Source organism: Zootoca vivipara, chromosome 3 (genome assembly GCF_965207765.1).
Source record: "Zootoca vivipara chromosome 3, rZooViv2.hap1.1, whole genome shotgun sequence".
NCBI classification, from domain to species: domain Eukaryota; kingdom Metazoa; phylum Chordata; class Lepidosauria; order Squamata; family Lacertidae; genus Zootoca; species Zootoca vivipara.
Window position 1 is genome coordinate 19,880,833 of NC_142586.1, and position 23,793 is coordinate 19,904,625.

The 23,793-nt window shown below is 43.0% G+C and overlaps 1 protein-coding gene and 2 long non-coding RNA genes across 4 annotated transcripts in view; 1 reads left to right on the forward strand and 2 right to left on the reverse strand.

The window, feature by feature from the left end:
• The window catches only part of AGPAT5 (1-acylglycerol-3-phosphate O-acyltransferase 5), a 31,797-nt gene extending 12,744 nt beyond the window's left edge, over positions 1 to 19,053 (reverse strand). Inside the window, exons 1-6 of one of the 2 annotated variants that reach the window (XM_088665663.1) lie at positions 19,004 to 19,053; positions 18,417 to 18,658; positions 16,053 to 16,122; positions 14,785 to 14,900; positions 5,450 to 5,539; positions 4,345 to 4,435 (exon numbers count right to left, since the gene is read on the reverse strand). In XM_088665663.1, the coding sequence (XP_088521789.1) occupies positions 4,345 to 4,435; positions 5,450 to 5,539; positions 14,785 to 14,900; positions 16,053 to 16,122; positions 18,417 to 18,635 (586 nt within the window). In that variant the 5' untranslated portion in view covers positions 18,636 to 18,658; positions 19,004 to 19,053. Of the gene's footprint in view, positions 1 to 4,344; positions 4,436 to 5,449; positions 5,540 to 14,784; positions 14,901 to 16,052; positions 16,123 to 18,416; positions 18,659 to 18,969 lie in introns of both variants that reach the window. The other variant, XM_035109953.3, reaches the window with a different exon arrangement.
• On the reverse strand, positions 10,712 to 14,773 carry LOC148686177 (uncharacterized). The gene is made up of 2 exons (XR_015948862.1): positions 13,783 to 14,773; positions 10,712 to 12,856 (listed from the first exon to the last, which is right to left on the reverse strand). It is a non-coding gene; the product is annotated as an uncharacterized LOC148686177 (long non-coding RNA).
• Positions 17,240 to 22,275, forward strand: LOC148686178 (uncharacterized). The gene is made up of 2 exons (XR_015948861.1): positions 17,240 to 18,109; positions 21,756 to 22,275. It is a non-coding gene; the product is annotated as an uncharacterized LOC148686178 (long non-coding RNA).
• Positions 22,276 to 23,793: the final 1,518 nt, after the last annotated feature.

Sequence of the window (23,793 nt, forward strand, 5' to 3'; positions counted from 1 at the left end):
TCCATTTACAGAGTAGTTAAAGACAGTTCATTTTCTACACCAACAGGAATGTGCTGCATCTCTTAACCAACTTTCCTGCAAACAATATTTCTCTCTTTCTCTTTTTACTGCTTCCACCAAACTGTATTCCTTCAACACTTGTTACAACCAAGGACAACACTGATGTCAGGTCCATCGCAGCCATTCCAGAAATGTTTACTTATTCAATACAAGACTATGCAAATATTTTGAAACCTAACACAGCTTTTTAGCATGTGAATTTTGTATCAAAAGTGCCACTGTGTTTGTGTTGCTGAGATGTTGTTCCAGCCCGGACGCAGTGTTATGACAGCAATAGTTTTTATTACCAAGCGTTCAGTTCGGCTAATATTGTTCCAAGCTTTCGATAAAACATTCACAAAGCTTAACCAAGGAAAAATGTGTACCTCACTTGAAAAGAACAGGTTTGCAACTTTAGCACATACATATCTGAATCCCTTGTGGCCTTCAAGATGTATGATGCAAGAATGGGACTGCTGTTCTGGACATGAGTCACAAAGTGCTGGTCAAATTATAAGCCTGATTTGGCAGTAAGCACTAACTACCATGAGCATCTGCTAATTATTTTAGGAACCCATGTCCAATTGTGTGATAGGAATTCCCTTTCCTCTCCTCCCTGCAACCCCCCAGGTCTGCTCTGAAGGGTGAGTGGTGGGTGGGAACAAGTAGATATCGCACACACCTCCAAGCCTAAATACTGAGTCTTGCCATGTTGCTAAATAATACTTGTATGGGACGCGGGTGCTGCTGTGGCCTAAACCACTGAGCCTCTTGGGCTTGCCGATCGGAAGGTCGGCAGTTCGAATCCCTGCGACGGGGTGAGCTCCCGTTGCTCTGTCCCAGCTCCTACCAACCTAGCAGTTCAAAAGAACACCAGTGCAAGTAGATAAATAGGTTCTGCTGTTGCAGGAAGGTAAACGGCATTTCCGTGCGCTCTGGTTTCTGTCACAGTGTCCCATTGCACCAGAAGTGGTTTAGTCATGCTGGCCACATGACCCGGAAAGCTGTCTGTGGACAAACGCCGGCTCCCTTGGCCTGAAAAGTGAGATGAGTGTCGAACCCCATAGTTGCCTTTGAGGGGACTTAACTGTCAGGCCGAGTTTGGAGAAGTCTGATTGTAGCCAAACTTCAGAAACTTCCCATTCTGAAATATGTTTTTGATCTGAGTATCCATGTGACTATACACAAGCCTGAATTTTAACAGAGCTCTGTGGCTTCGTAATAATTGGCAAGATTACCAAACATGTTGCTGAGAACTAAGCATTTAATTCCTAGTGTTCTAAATGGAGGCTCTCAAAACATTCTGTTGTTTATTTGCTTCTGTTTGAATAAGCTTTACCTTGATTTTCATATTTATTCCTAATATTATTTTGTCTGTGATGTAGCCTTGTGAACCACCAGATTTGCCTATTTATTAAAAATGGTTCTTTCCCACAAGGTGGATTCAAGGTGGCTCACATAAGAACACATAATACATTAAGTAAAACATAAGAAGAGAACAAATTCAAACATCGATACAAGTGCCAGTCATTAAATCATTAAAACAAGGCCAGTGGAAACTGCAGCAAGAACTCAGATCCTGAACAGTGTGTTTAAAATGAAATAAAGGGGGAAAATGAGATACCCAAGGTATCCAGGCTGCAATGCAGTTGGCTTTAAAAAGTCAAATTTGCACCTTGATTTGAGCGCAGAAGCCAATTAGCATCCAATGCAGGACAAAAAGAAAGAAATGTTTAGTATTTTCTCAAAGCCTAAACCCAGCCAAAATGCTAGCAGCAGTAATTCTGTAGCAATTAAAAGTTTCTGAATGCTTTATTGTGTTTAGACTAGGAAAGGAAGTCTGATAACCAGCCACTGTTACTCCAATTCCTTTCCACTTGAAAATAAATTCTAAGTGAAGAGCAATGACGGCTCTGTAGTACAAAGCTTGTACTGTTAGGCTGAATGTTACAACCACACAAAAAATTAAAAAGATAAGAGAGCCTGGCCTCTTGCCTTGCCAACTAGATGGTGATTCTTGAAACCGATACATGATTATCAGACTTGCAGCTAAACCTTTATGTACTCAGAGTACAAAGACGTCAAGTAGGATGTTTGTTGCCTGGAAAGTTGAACCTTGTTTTCTGAACTACCAAAGTGCACAAATTTGTTACAGGGAAGGCTGGTCCAGTCTATATTCATCCGAGTTTACTTTTCATTAAATAAATGACTAATAAGCGCAGCAAATAATATTATTAATATATCATAGAATCACAGAATTGGAAGGGATTCTAAGCCTTTGCAATGCAGGAATCTCAATGAAAGCACCCAAGACTGTTAACAATATTCAGAAGCGTGAAAATATTCACTGTACTAAAGCTTCTAAAGAGGAGCATGGTCACCCAAAAATGCCTGGCAAATTGCATTTTAAAATGTTTAATCTAAGTTCTTTGGGTGCAATTCAATGTTGCGCTATGATAAATGTTTCATCTGTGTAAGAATTTCAGCTTGTGAGGTGGAACAAGTCTCCTCCTGAGCAAATTTCAGGGGGTGCCACCGGGGGAAGCCCCATTCCACAAGGGGAAGTCCTTGCACAGGGCTTCTGCTAGAAGGTCCTGCTAGGTGAATCCTGCCCTTTGGATTAGTTGCCATTTTTAAAATGCTGACTGAAATATATAGATGTGTGCACATGGACATGAGAGATATTCTTGGCAGAGAGCTCAGTCAATCAGTGTTATACTGTAACAAAGCAGCTATATGTACTGTATATGCCTGCGTTCTGAGAGAGTCTCTCTGTCTGTGGTGGTTATAGTATGAGGGATTGGTTAATGGCAGTTGCTGAGAGAGTGTTCATGCTGTTAACACTCTGTTTACTACAATAAACACTAGGTAGTTGTAGCTTTCAAGCTGTTCTTTCCTTCATTGTCCAGAAGGACAGACAGCGTTCAAACTTCAATCGGCTTCCAATGACATTGCGTACTCTGCAAAGCTCATGCCAGAGGAAGCGTGTGGGCACAATATTTATTAGCACACTTTGCTTGCAATAAATCTCTTAAAGGACATAAAGGTAAAAAGGTAAAGGGGCCCCTGACCATCAGGCCCAGTCGTGTCCAACTCTGGGGTTGCAGCACTCATCTCGCTCTATAGGCCGAGGGAGCCAGCGTTTGTCTGCAGACAGCTTCCGGGTCATGACAAAGCTGCTTCTGGCGAACCAGAGCAGCGCACGGAAACGCCGTTTACCTTCCCGCCAGAGCGGTCCCTATTTATCTACTTGCACTTTGGTGTGCTTTCGAACTGCTAGGTGGGCATGAGCTGGGACCGAGCAACGGGAGTTCACCCCATTGCAGGAATTCAAACCACCGACCTTCTGATCAGCAAGATACTGTAACAGAGCAGCTATATGTACCGTGTATGCCTGGATTCTGAAAGAGTCTCTCTTTCTGTGGTGGCTATAGTATGAGGGATTGGTTAATGGCAGTTGCTGAGAGAGTGCTGTTAACACTCTGTTTACTACAATAAACACTAGTTGTAGCTTTCAAGCTGTTCTTTCCTTCATTGTCCAGAAGGACAGACAGTGTTCAAACTTCAATCGGCTTCCAATGACATTGCGTACTCTGCAAAGCTCATGCCAGAGGAAGCGTGTGGGCACAATATTTATTAGCACACTTTGCTTGCAATAAATCTCTTAAAGGACATAAAGGTAAAAAGGTAAAGGGGCCCCTGACCATCAGGCCCAGTCGTGTCCAACTCTGGGGTTGCAGCACTCATCTCGCTCTATAGGCCGAGGGAGCCAGCGTTTGTCTGCAGACAGCTTCCGGGTCATGACAAAGCTGCTTCTGGCGAACCAGAGCAGCGCACGGAAACGCCGTTTACCTTCCCGCCAGAGCGGTCCCTATTTATCTACTTGCACTTTGGTGTGCTTTCGAACTGCTAGGTGGGCATGAGCTGGGACCGAGCAACGGGAGTTCACCCCATTGCAGGAATTCAAACCACCGACCTTCTGATCAGCAAGCCCTAGACTCTGTGGTTTAACCCACAGCGCCACCTGGGTCCCTTGTCTTAAAGGACATACCCCTTGTGAAAAGTTTCCTTGTTTGAAACAGTAATGCTACCTGCAGTACCAATGAAAAGGAACAAACACTAAGACCACATGCTTTATATTTTACGTGTAGATTCTGCACCCACCTATGGTCAAGCCTCACTCTTTTTCAACTAATGTCCCTTTCTCCTTGGTGATCCTTAAACTGTAGGGCTGTGTCTACTCAAGAGAGAATGTTATCTGTTCGAAGTTCCCTGCTTCCCAAACTTCTTTGAAGTTCACCTTACCTGCCTTTTCAGCATATGATTGACTATCTGCAATGGTTTTGGGTAGCTCTGGGTTATACCGTGTTCCCTCTGGAAAAATCACAAGATACATCTGTGGAATTAAAAAAAAATATTTATATGCACAATTTTTTTTAAGGAAGCATCACAACATGATCTCTAAGCTACAGTATGATAGCAAAGTATGTGTGTGTGTGCAATGGGGAGGGGAGAAGAGGGATGAATAAAACACAGAGGACATGTTTGTAAAGATATGCAATAACAGTAGACAGTAGTTTTCAGTTAAGATGAGCAATCTTGATACAGTATTCAAGGAATCCCAATTTTCAAGGAAAAATTAACAGAGGAACATAAGCAGCAGAAGCAACAAAAATTGTGTGTAAGAACATACTAAATGGTTCAAGTCAGAGAAAGTAAACCAACAGAGTTTAGTGAGCAAATCTCTCTCTCTTTATATCCTGTCCAGAGATCCCTAACCAGTTGCAACTGAATGTACTGCAACTTTAAATAATACAAAGACCAAGAAATACGAGATGCCTTCTCAACTAGAACAAATTAACCCAACAACCCTGGCTAGCAAACCTTGTTTGGTGTGTGACAGCTATAGGTATTGGCAAGCAAAGAGAACGTGCTATCCTTTGCATGACACTCAGCTGACAAGGAAGGAAGGTATTCTGCTGATTTCTTCCTGATCCCAACATGCAAAAAGGGATGCAATTTAGCTTTGGTGAGTATGATGAACACTCAGTTACAAAGGTTCCAGAAAGTTGATACATCAGAAGTAGGTTTTATATTCTAACATGGAAGAGTTTTCTGGGAGGGTACAGTGCTATCTACTAAGCACATGGGAAACATCCGTTCACAGGAAAAGAAAGTGTGTAAGCCAAACACAGACTCCTTCATGCTGGAAGCCATTTTGGCATGCACAAGGTGTATAAACCGACAAACCGACAAACAAACACCCCACTCCAGCCACTCATGTGTTCAGCAGGGGCCATGCACCTGGGGCAACATATGAGCTAAGCATTTTTGTCACTTGTCATTCTTATGGTAGTTAGAACGCACACAAAGACACACTCATACACAAATGGGAAGTATATAATCTTACTGGAGTTCCAGCCTTTATATGGGCTTGCAACTTGTTCCTCATTTTCCTTTCATTAAATTTGGCACTTCGTTTCACATAGACTCCTCCATGCTAGCAAAGAAAGAAAGAAAGTATACTGATGACAATAGTTTATGAAACAAAGTACACAGATTTTCAATATTCTAAAAAAAAAAGAAAGAAATTAGAAATGCCAATTTTTAATAAACAAACAAACAAATAGAACTAAGGTCCATCTAAAAAGACCCATTATTACACTTTATGCAAAACTTTTTCACACTTGTTAAACAGCTTAAACTGGAACCAACAGGTGAAACTGTAGCAAGGATATTAAAGAGCTAAAATTAATTGGTGATACTCGGTCTCCCCTGAAGAAGACAGGTGTTCCAGAGAGAGAAATCAGAGAAATCAGGAAAGAATTAGAAGAGCTGGGACACTGACGGGGAGCTGAGGGATAAGCTGTGTTGCCATTTGCTATGGTGAAGGACTATGGATAATTTACATACAAAAAGTCCCAGGTTCAATCCCTGGTAGGTTCAGTTAAAAGGATCCATTACCAGGGTGAAATCCTGGAGGGCTGTTACCTGTCAAAATAGTTGATAATAGACAAATAAGTCTAGCATAATTCAACTTGCTAAACTCCTCAGCTTTGCTTTGTCTAATGCTGCACCTGCACGTTAATGTCATAGCTTGCCTCAAAGAATCCTGGGATGTGTAGTTTGTTAAGGGTGCTGAGAGTTGCTAGGAGACCCCAGAACTGCAATTCTCAGAGGGGCTTAACAGCCAATCCCTCTTCCCAGGGAACTACGGGAAATGTGGTTCTGTGGGGAGGAATGGGGGTTTCCTAGGAACTCTCAGCACCCTTAACAAGCTGCAACTCTCGGGATAAAGTAATACTACTTTAAAAGTAGAGTGCAGATGGAGCGTAAATGGGAGCACACTTTCAAGTTACGCTTCATGAACTACACCTATGTAATATTCTTCTAAAAGCACAGCCAATTCCATATGGAGACTAATCAAACATTCCAAGAACAAGTTATTTAAGTATGATATTTTCCCCATCCCCACCGGAATACAAAGCAAATAATATCAGCTAGATCAGGAGTCAGCAAAGTTTTTTTGGCTTGGGCCGGTTCACGGTCCCGCAGACACTGCGGTGGCCCGGAGTGTGCGCACGCATGCGCAAATGCTATTTCCGGTGCTCCTTCCAGCAAGGAGGTATGTGCAGCTTCCCATTGGCTACAGGAGCTTCCTGCAGCCAATGGGAAGCCAGCCAGTGTCGCAGAAGGTGATCCCCGCTCTGCTCCACACCAGTTTAGTGCGGCACACGGGAGTCAACCTAGCAGGCGGTGGGGGTTCCCGAGTGGGTGGAAGGGGTCCATTGGGCAGTTAAACAACCCCCATGGGCTGTTAGGTTGCTGACCCCTGAGCTAGATGCATGCATAGTCACACTACAAAATGCTGTTAAACCAAGCAACCCACCTTTGAACACACCCACATTTATGTTTATAGACATGCTTACAATGAAATAAAACAAAAAAGGGGTAAGTATATAAGCTAGAAATATTTTAAACCAGTGGGCAGTAAGCAACTAAATAAATAAACGCAAGAGTGGAATAACTTATGATTGTGTAATGGGACTACATCTGCACTCCATCCACCATCCCCGGCTATCCTCTCTCAAATCTGCTCTGAAAGGTTAGGGGAGGGGGAAATCGAATAAGAAGAAGCTGTTCTATTTGTGCAAAGCACTATTTAGTACTACGTTGAATGCAACCCATTTTCAGAACTGCAGCTACATTGGCTAATTCTTGAACTGGTTCCCCAAGTGCAAAATGGAGAGGAGAGAGAAGGAAAGGGAAAGGCTTCTGGCTTCGATTAATACCAGATGCCTTGACTTAAAAGAAGCAGTTGTAATGAATTCATGAACACATCCATCCATAACAGTTAATGAATAAAATGCCCTATTGTGCCAAGTTAACAAAAAAAGAGTTACATTTCAAGTATGGCATTAAATGATTCTATTCCCCAGCCTGCTGGTACAGTACTCTAGCGCAACAAAGAACAAAACTGCTCTATCTTCTGCATGATAGCCCTTCAGGTATTTGAAGACAGCTATCACGACTCCCCACAGTCTTCTCGAGGTTGAATATACTCAGTTCATTCAATTGTTCCTCAAATAAATTGCAATTCTTATCCCTCAACATCTTGGTAACCATCCTCTAGAGATGCTGCAATTTGTCAATGTCTTCCTTAAAATTACAGCACCCAGAAATGGACATAGTGCTCTAGTTGGGGCCTGATCAGCACGTAATAGCTCTTCCCAACTTTGGGTTGCCAAATATTGGTGAACTGCAAATCCCATCATCACTGGTTCTGCTAGCTAGGAATGATGGGAGTTGCAGTCCAACAACATTTGGGGACCCAAGCTTGAGAAAGGCTGATGTAGAGAGTACAACAGGGATTGCCTCAGAATCAGGATTATAGCAGACCTCAGGTGCCACATGTAAGTAATAAAATTATTATTACAATCAATTAAGATGAAAAGCTGCTAATGTCACTTTATCGCTTTGTTCCCTAATTTCAACCTTGGCCAACTGCTTCAAAGCATTCAGCAGCTTAGCTGTCTGCAAAACAAAGACTGATGGCTCAGCATGCAATGCCTACTCAAGAGAAAAGCAACAGGCACACACACAATATTGGATTGTATCTGATTAAGTCAAACTCAGAGCAGACCCACTGAAATCAAAGACTTAAGTTTATCACGTCCATTGATTTACTCTAAGTATGACTTTGCAAAACACAACCCTAACTTTTAATACAGGAAACTTATTACAAATGGGCTTGACCAGCTATAGGATAAAGCATGTAGTAACAAGAAGCAGAGGGTCGAAACAAAATAATTACAGGGAGCTATAACGTATCTCACAAAGGACAAGTGTTAAAACCAGCACCTCTGATGAAGTTACTACATGTTTTCAAGTTCTAAATTCCACTGAAATCCTCAGGCCTTCCTTCCAAGTAAAAATGTTTGCAACTGAGAGATCAGATGATATTTTTCTGCCACATTTTAAGCTATTACTTCTTATCTACATACATGTTCACTTCACCCCACTGTGTTGTGTATGTAGGACTTTTCTGGGAATCAACATTAAACTGAGAATCAACAGAGTGTTAGTATACATTTCCAAGAATCTGATAAATACCTTATTAGCTTTTTCATATTTATTCTCTATTGATTTAAGAGTGTGTTTTGTGCTTGGGAAGGAAGCATACAGACGTGTTTACTAGCATGTTTTCCTTACAAGTTCTGTGTTCTGCTTTCTACATACTCAGATCCTACACACATATATTCCACAACAGGATGTTTATCTGAGGTAGGAAATATGCATTCCATCACAATTCTGTAATTAATTGTCACTGGAAAGTTTTAGCGGAGCGCGAGTGACATCACCAACACAGCATCAACAGGAAGAGGAGGAAGTGGTTTTTTGTTTTGTTTTTGTACCATTTGGCATGTCAGGGAGAATTAAAAAAAGAATACCTGCCAACTGACCCCATATACTTTGCATATCCTTCTCGGTAGAATTTCCCCTTAAATACCATAATCTGCAGGCTGTGATTTGCGACAATGAAAGTGTCCACAGAATTCTCCTATTTGCAGCATGAGAAGCACCCACAACCCATGATCTAAAGGAAAACCCAGTTTTTAATCTCCTCATCATCCATGGGAATAAGACTGCTCGGCAGACTAGTACTTTTTGGAAGTTAACTGGGAAAACTGGCGATGAATGATCTCGAACAACTATGGGGAGTAAACAAAATACCTAAAATGACAGCAAGTAGATTTACTGTGGTTGCACAAGAGAGGAAAAGAACCACCTGGCCCTAGTCACCTGTCAGGAGAAGGAGGGCTGCTTCCAGGAAGAGGGAGCTCCAGGCATAGCTGCCAAGTTTTCCCTTTTCTCGCGAGGAAGCCTATTCAGCATAAGGGAAAATCCCTGTAAAAAAGGGATAACTTGGCAGCTATGGCTCCAGGAATGGGTATTTTCAGCCTGGTGATAGCCACTCATTTACATATTCACTGGTAATACAAATCAAATTCTAATTATTGTTTGAAATAATACAGTAATACAATTTCTAAAATACATGTACACAAAAAGAGATACTTACATTTCTTGTATTCAGAGTATTTTTGGTTTGAGCATGTATTGACTAAGCAAATATCCTGTGTTTGGAGCACACTTATATACAAAAAGTTGGTTCACAGGTGATAATAATTAAAGATGACAATTAGGAGGGGGCAGAAGAATGTGAGTACTGATGACACTTACAGTATCTCTATGATTACTGTATGTTATACTGCTAGTGTGTTCGTTTAAATGAATACAGAAAGGTCAAGATCTGAGTTTAAACCGTCCGGTTCACATGATTGACTTTGAAAACAAACATTTTTTTTCTGAATCTAACCCCTTTACAAATGACATCATTCTGATTAAAAGATACATTGATGATTTGCTCATAATTTTTAAATCTGAAGCAACATGTATTGCATTCCAAGAATGGGTGAACACATTGGATTCCCATCTAAAATTTACTTGTCAGTATCACAAAAAAGAAATTCCATTTTTGGATGTAGTGGTCTACATTTCAAATAGAAACACCTTGGCATTCAAACCATATAAGAAATTAACGGATTGTTACTCCCTACTCCATTACTCTTCAAGTCACCCTTCTCATTTAAAAAGAAATTTACCATACGGACAGTTAATCAGACTGAAAAGGAATGCTACAGACAAGAGAGACTATAGAAATGCGGCTCATCAGCTAGAAAAAGCTCTCGTTAACCGGGGCTACCCTAATTGTATCATACAGGACGCATACAGACGTGTAGACGGTCGCAATCGAAAAAATTTGCTTGAAACACGGTCTGATAGCATTAAAAACAGAAAACCCAGCCGCCTGGTCATGGGGATGGATTTCACACCCCTGGCCAGCCACATTAGAAATATTATATATAAACATTGGCATATTGTAGAAGACATACCTGGCTGTAAAGATCCCCCCCTTTTAGGGTTGAGGAAGAAAGGAACTTTGCGCAATCAATTGGTCAAAGCTGATTGTTTGGAATCACCATCCATTGTCACTAAAGGCCACTATAGATGCGGCTCATGCAATATGTGCCCCTACAGTTTACAAGTAAAAGAAATAAAAAGTGAACATATGCAGTTCACTTTTAAAATCAACTCCATGACCACATGCAACTCCAAGAACGTAGTTTATTGCATACGGTGCCCTTGCAACAAACTGTATATAGGCAGCACCACGCGGGCACTAAAGGTACGTATAGGAGAACACAGATCACGCATCCGCAATAAAGTGATGGAAGCCCCTCTTACACCTCATTTTTTACAAATGAAACACAGTGACTCCGATTTAATGTTTTTTGGCTTATGGCAGTACACACCCGAGAAATACCACAAGCAGGATATCCTAAAAATATTGAGACAACAAGAAACTAAATTGATTTTTATGTTTAAGACATTACAACCGGACGGTTTAAACTCAGATCTTGACCTTTCTGTATTCATTTAAACGAACACACTAGCAGTATAACATACAGTAATCATAGAGATACTGTAAGTGTCATCAGTACTCACATTCTTCTGCCCCCTCCTAATTGTCATCTTTAATTATTATCACCTGTGAACCAACTTTTTGTATATAAGTGTGCTCCAAACACAGGATATTTGCTTAGTCAATACATGCTCAAACCAAAAATACTCTGAATACAAGAAATGTAAGTATCTCTTTTTGTGTACATGTATTTTAGAAATTGTATTACTGTATTATTTCAAACAATAATTAGAATTTGATTTGTATTACCAGTGAATATGTAAATGAGAGAACCTTTTGAAAAAACACCTGAGCATTGTGGCCTAAGCCAAGATAAGTGGTTTCATACAAATTGTAAGTACTGTTTTTGATATTTGTTCTGTTTATATGTATATTAGTGTCTTAATTCGAATACTAATAAGACCTGGTTTATACCACCAGTGAATGCACTAAACATAAAAGTACAAGGAGAACTACTGAAGAAGCCCGTCATATGGGCGAAACAGGCAAAAAAACGCCGGCAGCCTGTCTACTACCATTGACACCTCGTTCGACCTGCTGCCACTTGCTGACCGCTAGATAGCCTCAAAGACTATAAAGACTGGTTTGCCTTTAATTTGTACATGCTATCTGTTTAACGTTTGAGTTTGGCTCTTGTGTCAGCACTTGTATATGGTTCTCTTATTGTTTTCTCTTTGGATTAATAATACTTGATTGAAACTGGATTGAATTTGGTGCCTTTGCGTGCTGCTTGTTTTATTTTGGACTTTTGAAGAAATTGGCAGCATTAGCCCATCATCTTTGTTTTTGGTGATAGCCACTGGCAAGAAAACCAACAGCTGCTGGTTGTTTCCTGTGGGAAACTGAATTCTGGACTAAACAGGCCTTCGGCCCAATCCAGGAGGGTTCTTCCTGCGTTGCTAATTTGCTGCCTCTTCCCTTCCAGAAAACAGCAGCAGCATTATTCTGATGACATAATCAGTTATCACATGGCTACAGAGCAAGGAGGAGGAGGACAATGTGCATAGCTGCCAAGTTATCCCTTTTTTAAAGGGATTTTCCCTTATGCTGAATAGGCTTCTTCGTGAGAAAAGGGAAAACTTGGCAGCTATGACAATGTGGTCTCAGGCCCTGGACAAATAACCCCGAGAATGAAAAATACATAGCTACAGGCTGTCCCGAAAACCACTTCCAGAGGTCACAACCACACCGTACATTTAAAGCACATGAATTCCTCTCAAGTATCCTTGGAGCTGTAGTTTGTTAAGGATGCTGGGAACTTTAGGTCTGTAAGGGCTAAACTACAGTTCTTGGGATTCTTGGAGAGAAGCCTATGGCTATTAAAGCAGTTCGAGGATTTGTGGGACTATTTAATTTTTGGATTTTATTGCAACATTTTTTTTTAAAAAATCTGCAAATCGCTCAATATCTCTGGAGTAAAACAGATAAATTGGACAGGATTGCAGCACCTGTATTGAGAAACAAGGGAAAAGAGGCAATGTAAAAACAATGCTGCCCCTCCTTGTTCCTATGCCAAAGGAAAACAACTTCACTGGTTCAACTCAAGGCCTGATTTGCACACCAGCAAGTAAATTACTGCAGTTCATGCCATATTGCTTACCATGAGGTACCAAAGGTCCATTTTTCTCTCAATGTTAGATCAAATGCTGGCGCATACCAACTAACAACCATGTGGGAATGATTTGCAAAATCATTCTCTGCAGCGCTTGTCATACAGAGGAGTCAATTTTCTTATGTCCATAAGAAGTTTTGTTTTTGTTTTTAGACTTATTGCTATGGAGAAAAATAGCCAATCTTATTTCTCAAGCTTTTCAATCCACAGGGCGACACACTCAATGCACAGTCACATATTGTTTATGAACGTGCAGGGCGAGATTTTACCACAGAAGCAACCGCTCCACGCACCAAACTTGTAGGTCTGATTCAAACATTGTGGTTCTTAAGAGAAGGCAACCAAAAAAAGGATTCCATGGGGGAACTGTAACATGTGTACGGTTACTTACCACAGGATGACCATATGAATAATCCCAGTTTACTGACCACATAGATCAGGCTGGATCCCTCCAGGGATCTACTCCCAACTTTTTGAGTGGCCTTCACACAGAAGCAGTAACATTTGAAGTGATTCTTATTGTGGCCGTTTCATACATTGGACTTGGCAAAACACCCTGATAATCAATAATTTCTATGGCAACACACCCAGGGAAGATCAGTCACTATCCTGTCTGAACTAGGGTTGCCATATTTCAAAGGGTTTTTCTGACTGACTTGCCTAAGATCCAGGACAAAGCGCCGCCTTTCGGAAATCCTCCCCTCCCCCAGATGTCAATTTCCCATTTGAAATCCCGGTAATATCCAGATGTAAGGCAGCCCTAGTCTGAACGAATGACAAAGGGGAACCTACAAGAAACTAATGTATGGAAATTCTACCCCTCGTCCACACCCGGCAGCAGAAAGCAACTCTAGATTTACTCAAAATATAGAAGGGGTTCATTCATTCAAAGTGATTGTATAGAGTGGCGTTTGAAAAATGGAGGTATGTGCTATGCAGCTTGTGTTTTTGCATCTGCGAACCAACATCTTGTGACTTTCGGGACACAAGATGTGAATTATGGGACCATATGCAGAGAAGTGGAAAACTGTCATTATATCTCTGCTTAAAATATATGGCATGAGTTTAGATATGGAACCACACTCACCTAGTGAGAAACACTACCCCTTGTCTCCCAAAGATCTTCTGAATTTCAACTATTGTGTCTAATGGAACACAGCTCACTAGATCACCCTGATAGCCTACTAGGATAAAATCCATATGAAGCTCAACTAGAGGAGCAAAAAAGCAAAAAGGAAAGAGAATAAGAAAATATAAGAACATATCTAAATCAAGTCATTGACATAAAAGGGCTACTTGTTTTTTTTTTAATCAGAAACTTCGCGGTGACAAAGACATAAAAGCCACAATTCAGTGAATTTTAGCATATGCAGACATCTATCAAACTATTCTTGCTTTCTTCGGACAGACAACCCAGTTTTGCTAACATGTTATGAATCTGTGCAACAGCAAGGATATTATCCCATAAAGAAACGCAGCCCATGCACTGAGTCAAACCCAGGACTAAATGTGATTAAAGCCAGATTGAAATATGTAAGTAATTTAACTAAAGGACAAATATTTCGAGTGCAATCCTATATATGGTTACTAAGAAGTCAACACCACTGAATTCAGTGGGACTCAATTCAGTATGCACGAAATTGTCTTGGGGTTCATCCTGGACCCACTTACCTGGGAACTCCATGTGACTTACTTCTAATAAATAAATGCCAGAATTGCTCTGTTAATCGTGTAGGACACAGACACATGGTTTTTGCATCTTAGCAGGCGTTGTCCCAAGTTCAGTGAGTTACTTTTAGTTTGCTTAACACCTGGCTGGAGAACCTCCTATCCCTACCAGATAACATCTGCTAACTAGAAAGAGTTGAAGTTTCACTATTCTGTTTCAAATATGCCACGCAAACACATTATCAAGACAGAATCATTGCATGGACATGACTTCAAGCATGCCTTACAGTACTTGGGGCTACCTTTTACTGAAATGAATGGGATTTACTTCCAAGTAAATACGCCCAGGATGGAGGGGTGTCAAAATTTAGCAGGACGTACTAGTTATTTCATGTGATGTGGAGAAAGGATTGGGATTTACCTGAGAAAAATACCACCCGTATAAAGGAAGCCACTTTAACCCGTCTTTCAAAACATATCGAATGTGTCCCAGAGCATTTTGCCTGACGGCCAACATATCTGCTATAATCCAGTCAACTGCAAAACAAACAAACAAAACTCAAACATTTATGTCCCTAATGTCAAAATCCTTTCCAACATTATTTAATACTCATATTTTCTAGTGCTTATGAACATGAAAGATGAACTGCGGTCAGTGGCAATGCAAGGTAAGTTCTTTCCACAATCATATTCCCCCATCACCCTGTAGTATTTTAACATGCATTTCTTCATTTTTTAAACAAAGCTTGTACCGTTTGCACAATACCACTAAATAACTTTTAATCTCCTGCCAATGCAGAATAGATGCATATCTTGAAGGATCTGGTTGAGAAACACTGACTCAATAGACAATGAACCAGAATCAGAAGAACTAGAAGCACTGGGACTTCTTGAAATCACCCCCCACCCCCAGGGTTCCAGTAATTGCTGCATTTTCCCATGTATAACGAACCCCCGTGTATAAGACGACCCCTATTTTTGGGGACTCCAAATTTACAAAAGAGTTGAGAGTTGTTGAGCTTTCTTTTTTGGGGGGGAGGATTGCCAGAGTTGCTGAATTTTTTTGGGGGGTGGGGGTTGCCGAGAATCGCTCAAACAAAAGTGGCAAAATATAATTCATGAAGCCAATCAGCCAAGTTCAAAACAGATATTAGACACTTGGCAAAAAATGAGTAGCACACAATTAAAACTAAACACTGTACGCAGATTTCCAGTGAAAATCACTTTTGCTCATGAAAGGCAGAACCCCCCCCCCCATTTTTCACGAATGCTATTACATCCTTCTTGACTGTTACAATACCTTCTTCCAGAGGTTGCTCCCAAGCTTAGGGGTGGCATTTCAGTGGGCTGCCATGAGCAGGACTGGGGGGGGGGAAGCACGGGTGTCTTGCTTTGTGCAAGAGCCGCCATTGGATACAACTGTTTGCGTTGGTTCAAAAGCACTTCCCAATTCGAGGCACCTTGTTAGGAAGCACGTGGGGGCAAGTTTTGCAAAGAAACAGATTAAAAGCCCCATTATCTTGCTCATCTATCAGGATCATACCGTGTATTTTTGTTTATTTAATCTTAACATGCAATCCCAATTATCTAAATCTAGAGAATTTCATTCTCAGTGGTTATATTAACACTTTTTGTTTATAATAATTATTTAATTAAAAAACACTTCATACAAGGAAATTTCATACAAACCTGTACACTGATGATTTGATATATATACCACATTCTCCTTATTTTTTGGCAAATCACCATACAGAATTATCTAGGAAAGAAAAAGGGTCCTTGATTTAACAGCCTGAAGAACATCAACAAAACCTAGGATCAGACTTTATTTTATTTAAACTCTTGAGAGAAAATTTAACAATTCCCACTTTATGTCAGGACTACCTTTTCCCTTCCTTTCACCCTGATGCCCCAACTTATCTACCCATGACTTTATGTGGCACTTTACTGAAGTCAGGATGACCATGTATAACTTAAGTGTTCACCTGAGTCTATGAAACTGTTTCAAGCACGTTGTGTGAACCAGTGTAGCTGCAGTTGAGTGGGGCCAACCAGAGATGCACAAAATAACCACCTTTTAAAAAGGTGTGGTATCTTGATGAGCAATACGCAATAGCATACCTTTTCCTTTTATATTCCTCTATGTCAAATTCCCAGCTCCTGCCAACCTAGCAGTTCGAAAGCACGTCAATGTGCAAGTAGATAAATAGGTACTGCTACAGCGGGAAGGTAAATGGCATTTCCGTGTGCTGCTCTGGTTCGCCAGAAGCGGCTTTGTCATGCTGGCCACATGACCTGGAAGCTGTACGCCGGCTCCCTTGGCCAATAATGCGAGATGAGCGCCGCAACCCCAGAGTCTGTCACAACAGGACCTAATGGTCAGGGGTCCCTTTACCTTTATATCAAATTCCAGAGGGGCAACCATATTTTTCTGTTAGACTAACAGCAGGCATGGTACCTTAAAGGCTAGCAGGTTTACAGTGGCTAACTTTCATTGGCTGAGTTCACAAAGCCTTATGACACAATAAACCCTTTAAGTCTTTAATGTGCACAGAATCCTCCTTTTGCAATTCCCCTTTCACTTTCTAGTTGGGAGAAGGCCTGCACTTGTTTCCCGAGTGCCAGTTAGACAGTATGGGGGATGGTCAGGCAACTGTCAAGGTCCCAGACAAGTCAAGACAGCCCCCTGCAAATGATAAGCAACTGCCAAGCTTGGCAGGAGTAATCTTGGAAAGGTTCAGACTCTGCTGGGTGGAAGAGTCTGCTCCTCCCCTTTAACCCTAGAGAGGTGGAGGTCTTACTGGAAAAAGGCAAAGGTTGCCAATACAGATACTGTTTGCTCACTTGCTCACCTACCAATGTGGGTAAACAGTGCCCTTTGCAAAGAGCACCAGCAATCCTCATTCAACTGCCCTCTCTCTGTGCTGAGAAAAGAGCCCAACCCAGGCATGGAGGTGGGAAGGAAGAGCTGATTGTTGCTCCTTGCTACCTCTGCTCATTTCTCACCTGCTCACTTGCCAGCCTTTCTAGGTTGTGCAACCTGGAACTGGGCTCAACAGGCAGATTCCTCCCTGCTCTACCACCTACAGAGAGTGGAGAGCAAGTTGAGGCAGGGCCGTTCCTTACAGCTACCTCTCTTCTTCGATCACTCACCCTCTGGGTGATGTACTAGCCAGAAAGGAATGGCAGAAGTGCACCATCACAATGGGTCAGCAGCAACGGCTGGGTGCATCAGACTGAACGTGCCACTCAAAAGGGTTATGGCAGGTAAGCAACGATGGGGAGACGGACACTGCTAGGAACAGCCACCACCTCTGCTAGGTCACCTCCTTCTGGGAGCCACAAGGAAGACTAGACAGACTGTGCCACCTATTTTAGTTATATGCTGCCCATCTGACTGGGTTACCCCAGCCACTCCAGGCAGCTCCCAACAAAAACACACCAAACTATACGCCTTCATATGCCCCCTGAAAGTCAGATAGTGGTTTATTTCCTTGACATCTGGTGGGAAGGCGTTCCACAGGGCGGATGCGACTACCAAGAAGGGTACCTTTGCCCTCACCCTCCCAGAATGAAACTCTGCTGGCTCCCCAGTGAAAATTAGGCGTGCTGTGCACAACCTTAACCGCTGCATGCACTGTGCTGTACTGGACCTAGGTGTTATCAGCATCAAGGAAGTAGGCAGAGCCTCAGCGCTGTCTGGGAAAGATCGCTCCCACCTGCAACGCCATCCAGAGCCTGGGAAGGTGAGCAAACCGAGGCGGGCAACCCCCTCTGGGCTGGGAGGGGGAGGGACGGGGAGCGAGCGAGCGCTGCGACGAAGGTGCAGCCCCTGCCTCCGCTCGCTCACCTGCGCGCAGCCTCGCCCACCTGTAGCCAAGTTGCCGAGTCCCTCTCCGGCTTGGCATCCAGAGACGCGACGTAGTGGAGAGGTGGGGGGAGAAAGGTGACGAGGGGGGTGGGATCCTACCGGTATCTCCCCAGCCACTCCCTAAGGGGGCGTGGCGCATCCGCCAGTCCCCCCCAGCCCCCCGCAGCAGCCGCCGCCCTGACCTGCACGCCGGTGTAGTTCTCGAAGAAGAAGAGCACCATGCTCTGGTAGAGGCTGTACATTCGGTCGTCCACCTCGTGGTAGACGCGCGCGGGGAGCAGCGTGGAGAGCAGGCGCCAGGCGCCCCAGGCCAGCAAGTAGGTGGGCGCGGTGCCCATCATCAGGGCGGTGGGCAGCACGTAGCGCATGGAGTAGGTGTGCAACACCAGCGACAGCAGCATCTCTCCGGCCAGAGTTGGGCTGACTTTAAAAAAAAAAGGGGGGGGAGAGAAAGAAAGAAGAAGAAGAAATGAAGATCCGGCTGCTGGGCTTCGCGACGCCGCTACCACATGAAGCAGCAGCAGGAGGAGGCGCCTCTTCTCACGCCTCGCAGCCTGCAGGCGCCGCCGCCGAGTAGGAAGAGGAGGTCTCCGCAGCTCGGCCGCATGGCCCGCGGGTGGCCCAGGCAGGAAGGGGCGTGAAAGGGCGCAACGGAGAAGCAAGGAGCAGCCAGCAGCGGGAGCCGGGCACCGGCAGCTCCTCCTCCTGCTCGGGAAGCGCACGCGACGCCCTCACCTGCCCGCCACCCCCGCGCCTCTTGGCCGCGCACCGAGAAGGAGGAGAAGGGCGCCGGCGACGAGGCAGCTCCGCCTCCGCTTCGCCGGAGACTTCCGGGGGTTGGCCAAGGCTTGCTCCGCCTGCAGGAGGCTCGCCTCTCCCCGCCTCGCTCTCGCTTTTCGCCTCTCGTGCCCGGGAGCGAAAAGGCGCGCGTAAAGGCGCCCTTAGGGCTTAGCTCATGATTATTATTTTTAGTTGCTCCTCCTGTTAATGTTGCTTTGCAGATTCCAAACGCCGCATTAATTTGTTAGCCTTTTTTTTGCTGTTAAGTGTGCCGGATTTACATATAAGCTAAACAAGATACAGTATAGCTTAGGGCCCCACTCTCTTGGGGGCCCCCAAACTTTTTTTTAAAGAAAAAACTGGATGTACATTTCCAAGATACAAGATAAAAAACAAATAAAATAAAACCTACATACAGTAACAGTGTTTTGTGTTGTGTGGGCTCCTATGATATAAGTAATGAGCCCCACCTGCTCCCTAAAATAGCACTGGTTTGCTCATTTCTATATATAGGGTGCCTACATTCTGCATGAACTGGTTGCATAGCAACATGTGCAAATGGCTTTAGTATACATATTAGGTCCATAAATGACCATATAGCATAACACAAAAAACAGCTACAATTTGTTGTTGAGAAGGACAGCAGGACATATAAAGTCGGCTCTAGGTAGACCCCCGGTGGCGCGGCGCGCTAGGGCGCTGGGCTGGTAGGCTGGGCGCCGCGCGGCAAAGCCGCACGAAAACCATTCTGTACCCTGCGAGGGTGGGGGCACCGGAGCGATCTCCGCCCCTCAGCGCCAGGGCACGCGACCTGCTGGAGACTGTCCTGGCCCCATTAACTTCAGTAGCTTAGGCCTCATCAAACCTAAATCTGGCCCTGCGTTTAGATTGTTGTTGTTGTTGTTTTGTTAGTTGCTGCTTTGTTAGCAGTGCTCGAGTGATGTAAAAGTGGAGAACTGAATAAAATGGTTATAGTAAAATATGTAGAAATGAAAAACAAACAGAATGAACCATGGAAGGAGAAGGAGGGAGGTTGTTGGATATTTAGCAGTATGTAAAATGGGAGGCAGTGGAAGACAAGAGTCTGGCTGCTCTGGTCCATGGGGTCACAAAGAGTCGGACACGACTAAACGACTAAGCAAACAAAAAACAAACAAAACAAAATGTTTATTTTGAGATGTATAATTGAAAACTTAATAAAAAAATAGTAAAAAAATTTTTTTTTGAGGAACAGCTATAAGCTGCACTTAGTCCACAGGATATAAATCAGGATATAAATTGTGCTTACTATCCATGTAAGTTGGTATTGCAAACACTAATGTTGCTGTAAAGCTCATTTGACTGGGCACTTGCAAAAGCCATTTGCTGTGGACAGAATGTTGGTTTTTCTACTGAGGAGATCTGTGTTTATTGGGATACCACAGGTCACCCATTCCTCAGGATAGTCAACCTTTTTATACCTTCCGCCCACTAATGCATCTTTCTGGATGGTAAAATTTCCTTGCCGGCCACCAGTGCTCGATGGAAGGAGGATTCAACTTGTGCCATAGAACCCCCTACTGCCCACCTAGAATCCTGACACGCCCACTAATGGGCAGTAGGGACCAGGTTGACAACCCCTGGTGTGGACTGAAGCTTCTAGAAGCAATTGTACCATGGTGCCACTTTTTGCCTTGCTATTATAGACCAGCCCGGCATTTCTCTCTCATAGTTTCCTTACCTTTTATTTCCCCTCATATAAGAGTATTTATACCCCACCCACCTGGCTGGGCTTCCCCTGCCACTCTGGGCGGCTTCCAGCAAACATTAAAATGCATCAAATATCACAGATCAAAAACTTCCCTAAACTGGGCTGCCTTTAGGTATTTTCTAAATGTCAGGTAGTTGTTTATCTCTCTGACATCTGATGGGAGGGTGTTCCACAGGGCAGGTGCCACTACTGAGAAGGCCCTCTGCCTGGTTCCCTGTAGCTTTGCTTCTCGCAGTGAGGGAACCACCAGAAGGCCCTCGGTGCTGGACCTCAGTGTCCAGCCAGAATGATGGGGGTGGAGATGCTCCTTCAGGTATACTGGACCGAGGCCGTTTAGGGCTTTAAAGGTCAGCACCAACACTTTGAATTGTGCTTGGAAACGTACTGGGAGCCAATGTAGGTCTTTCAAGACTGGTGTTATGTGGTCTTGGCGGCCACTCCCTGTCACCAGTCTAGCTGCCGCATTCTGGATTAGTTGTAGTTTCCAGGTCACCTTCAAAGGTAGCCCCACATAGAGCGCATTACAGTAATCCAAGCGAGAGATAACCAGAGCATGCACCACTCTGGTGAGGCAGTCCGCAGGCAGGTAGGGTCTCAGCCTGCATACCAAATGGAGCTGATAGACAGCTGCCCTGGACACAGAATTGACCTGCGGCTCCATGGACAGCTGTGAGTCCAAAATGACTCCCAGGCTGCGCACCTGGTCTTTCAGGGGCACAGTTACCCTGTTTAGGACCAGGGAGTCCTCCACACCTGCCCGCCTCCTGTCCCCTACAAACAGTACTTCTGTCTTGTCAGGATTCAATCTCAATCTGTTAGCCACCATCCGTCCTCCAACCGCCTCCAGGCACTCAAGACTCTATGTATTTTTTATTCCTCCAGTCATGTGAGGTAGGAGAGAGATTTGCACATCTATAATGGTATTTATAATGGAGATTCATAACTTAGCAGGAGTTTGAACTTAGGTTTCCTCTGTTTCATTTTCTGGCAGGTTTACTGTGCCATTAACAAGCTGAGAGCCAGGCAGAAACTCAACAGATAAAGCATTCCGCTTTGCCGCCTTTCTACTCCAGCAACAGTATTCTGGCATAGAGTTTTGTTTTTTTTAATTATCCAACATTCATTACTGGACCAAGCATGGGAAGCTGCTCTGGGAATGCATTCTGTTTATGGTGTAATGTTTAGAAGCACACACTGTACTTTAGCCTACTGTATAGAGATGGTAACAAAACAACAATTCTACTATGCCACAGCACTTTTTGTCCTTCTTTGTATCAAAAGAGCAAGCCTGTATTCAAAATGTTATGCTCCTATAAAAGGGACTGTCTCAGGGTTCAGCACACATGGCTGTTTTCTTATCTCTTGCCAGGGACACAGGTGCATCGGGAAGTTTTTAAACGTTTGATGTTTTATTATGTTTTTATATTCTGCTGGAAGCCACCCAGAGTGGCTGGGGAAACCCAGCCAGATGGGCCAAGGTATAAATAATAAAATTATCGTTTTTGTTACTGTTATTATATTGTTCCGAGTTGCGGGGAATTTTTTTTTACTGAAGGGTAGGACTGCCACAGATATTATTTCATGCCACCTCATAACATTTTTGGTGTCACTTCACTCATGTGGCTACCAGTCATCAGCATGTAGTGTATGGAAATTAAAACCAGTAACAAACCAGCCTATTGAATTCCACCCAAAGAGGGGAGCTCAGACAACAGAATGTTGGAGATGTGCCATCTGAGGAGATCTATGAAAGAGGATCGCCTCTGAAGAACAAATATTTGCATACCAAAAAAAGAAAGAAAACAAACCAGTTTTGTGGATCATGGAAAACTTTTTTGGGGGGACTCACTCCACTTTATCCGTTGAATAGCAGTAATGAGAAGTTTACACTTCTCTGGGTTGCCAAAAGAAAAAGCAGCAACATTGTCGAAAAGATACAGCAACAAATATGCTTTTTTACCTGTATATTCTGAGGAATTTTCCATGGATGGTGATTTAGGGAATGCTGTTTGCTGGGATAGAACCCCGCACATTTGCTGGATAATTCCCACCAATATTTAAACAACCTTCAGAAAAAGTTGCAGGGAGGATAAGAGCATAAAATTGCAATTTATTCTGGTGGCATAAAGGAAATAGGTGAAGTTCAATTTATGGCTAAAAGGCCCTGTCTAAAGTATTTTAGGAATCTCTTTCATCCTCTACCCATTCACATTCAGACGAAAACAAAGCAGAACACATAAAAATACTTTAAAGTATCACTGTGGTGTAATCTAATAAGAAATAGATTCATCATATGCTGATGACTAGTCAACCAACAATTGTAATTTATTTTAAGCAAACAGTAACAGTATTAATTTAGGCTATTATATATTTGCACATCTTTCACCTTTATTTACATTTATTTATTGATATACTTTCTAGCTGGAGAGTCACAGTTTTCTGAAAACCTTTATATGAACTAGCTGAACATTTAATATTTATTGAATCTTTGTCACTATAAATTTATTCCCCCCCCCACTCCAATAATATTTTGGAAGTGAACTCACTAATTCTTTCACAAAGTGTAAAATACAGTTTGTGCTGATTGCTTACTTGCTACCGCAGGGACACCATGCATCAAGCATTCTGCTAGCTTATTAATTTTACTACTTCTGCAAAACATGCAGTGTGCTTTCTGACACAAATGTTCAGAAAACATTTCCCCTGCAACCACACTTTGCTCAAGACCATCACCCCAATTTTCAGAGACATTTGTTTCCTCTCCGATTTCTTAATGGTTTCCCCACTGAATTAAGAGTCTACTGTCCGATAGCTCATAACCAAGTGTCTGCTCTGCCCATTAATAAAAACATAGAAACAGTGGTTGGATAAAAACACCAAACCAATAGCAGGTTTTTAAGAGGAAAAGGAACCCTCAAACATTTTAGACAGACTTTTAGGCATAGTTTTACACCATTTGTAAGCAATTTACTGATTTATGTTTGTTCTATGTTGTAGTAAGTTGGTTTCCCCCCCCTTTTAAAATACAG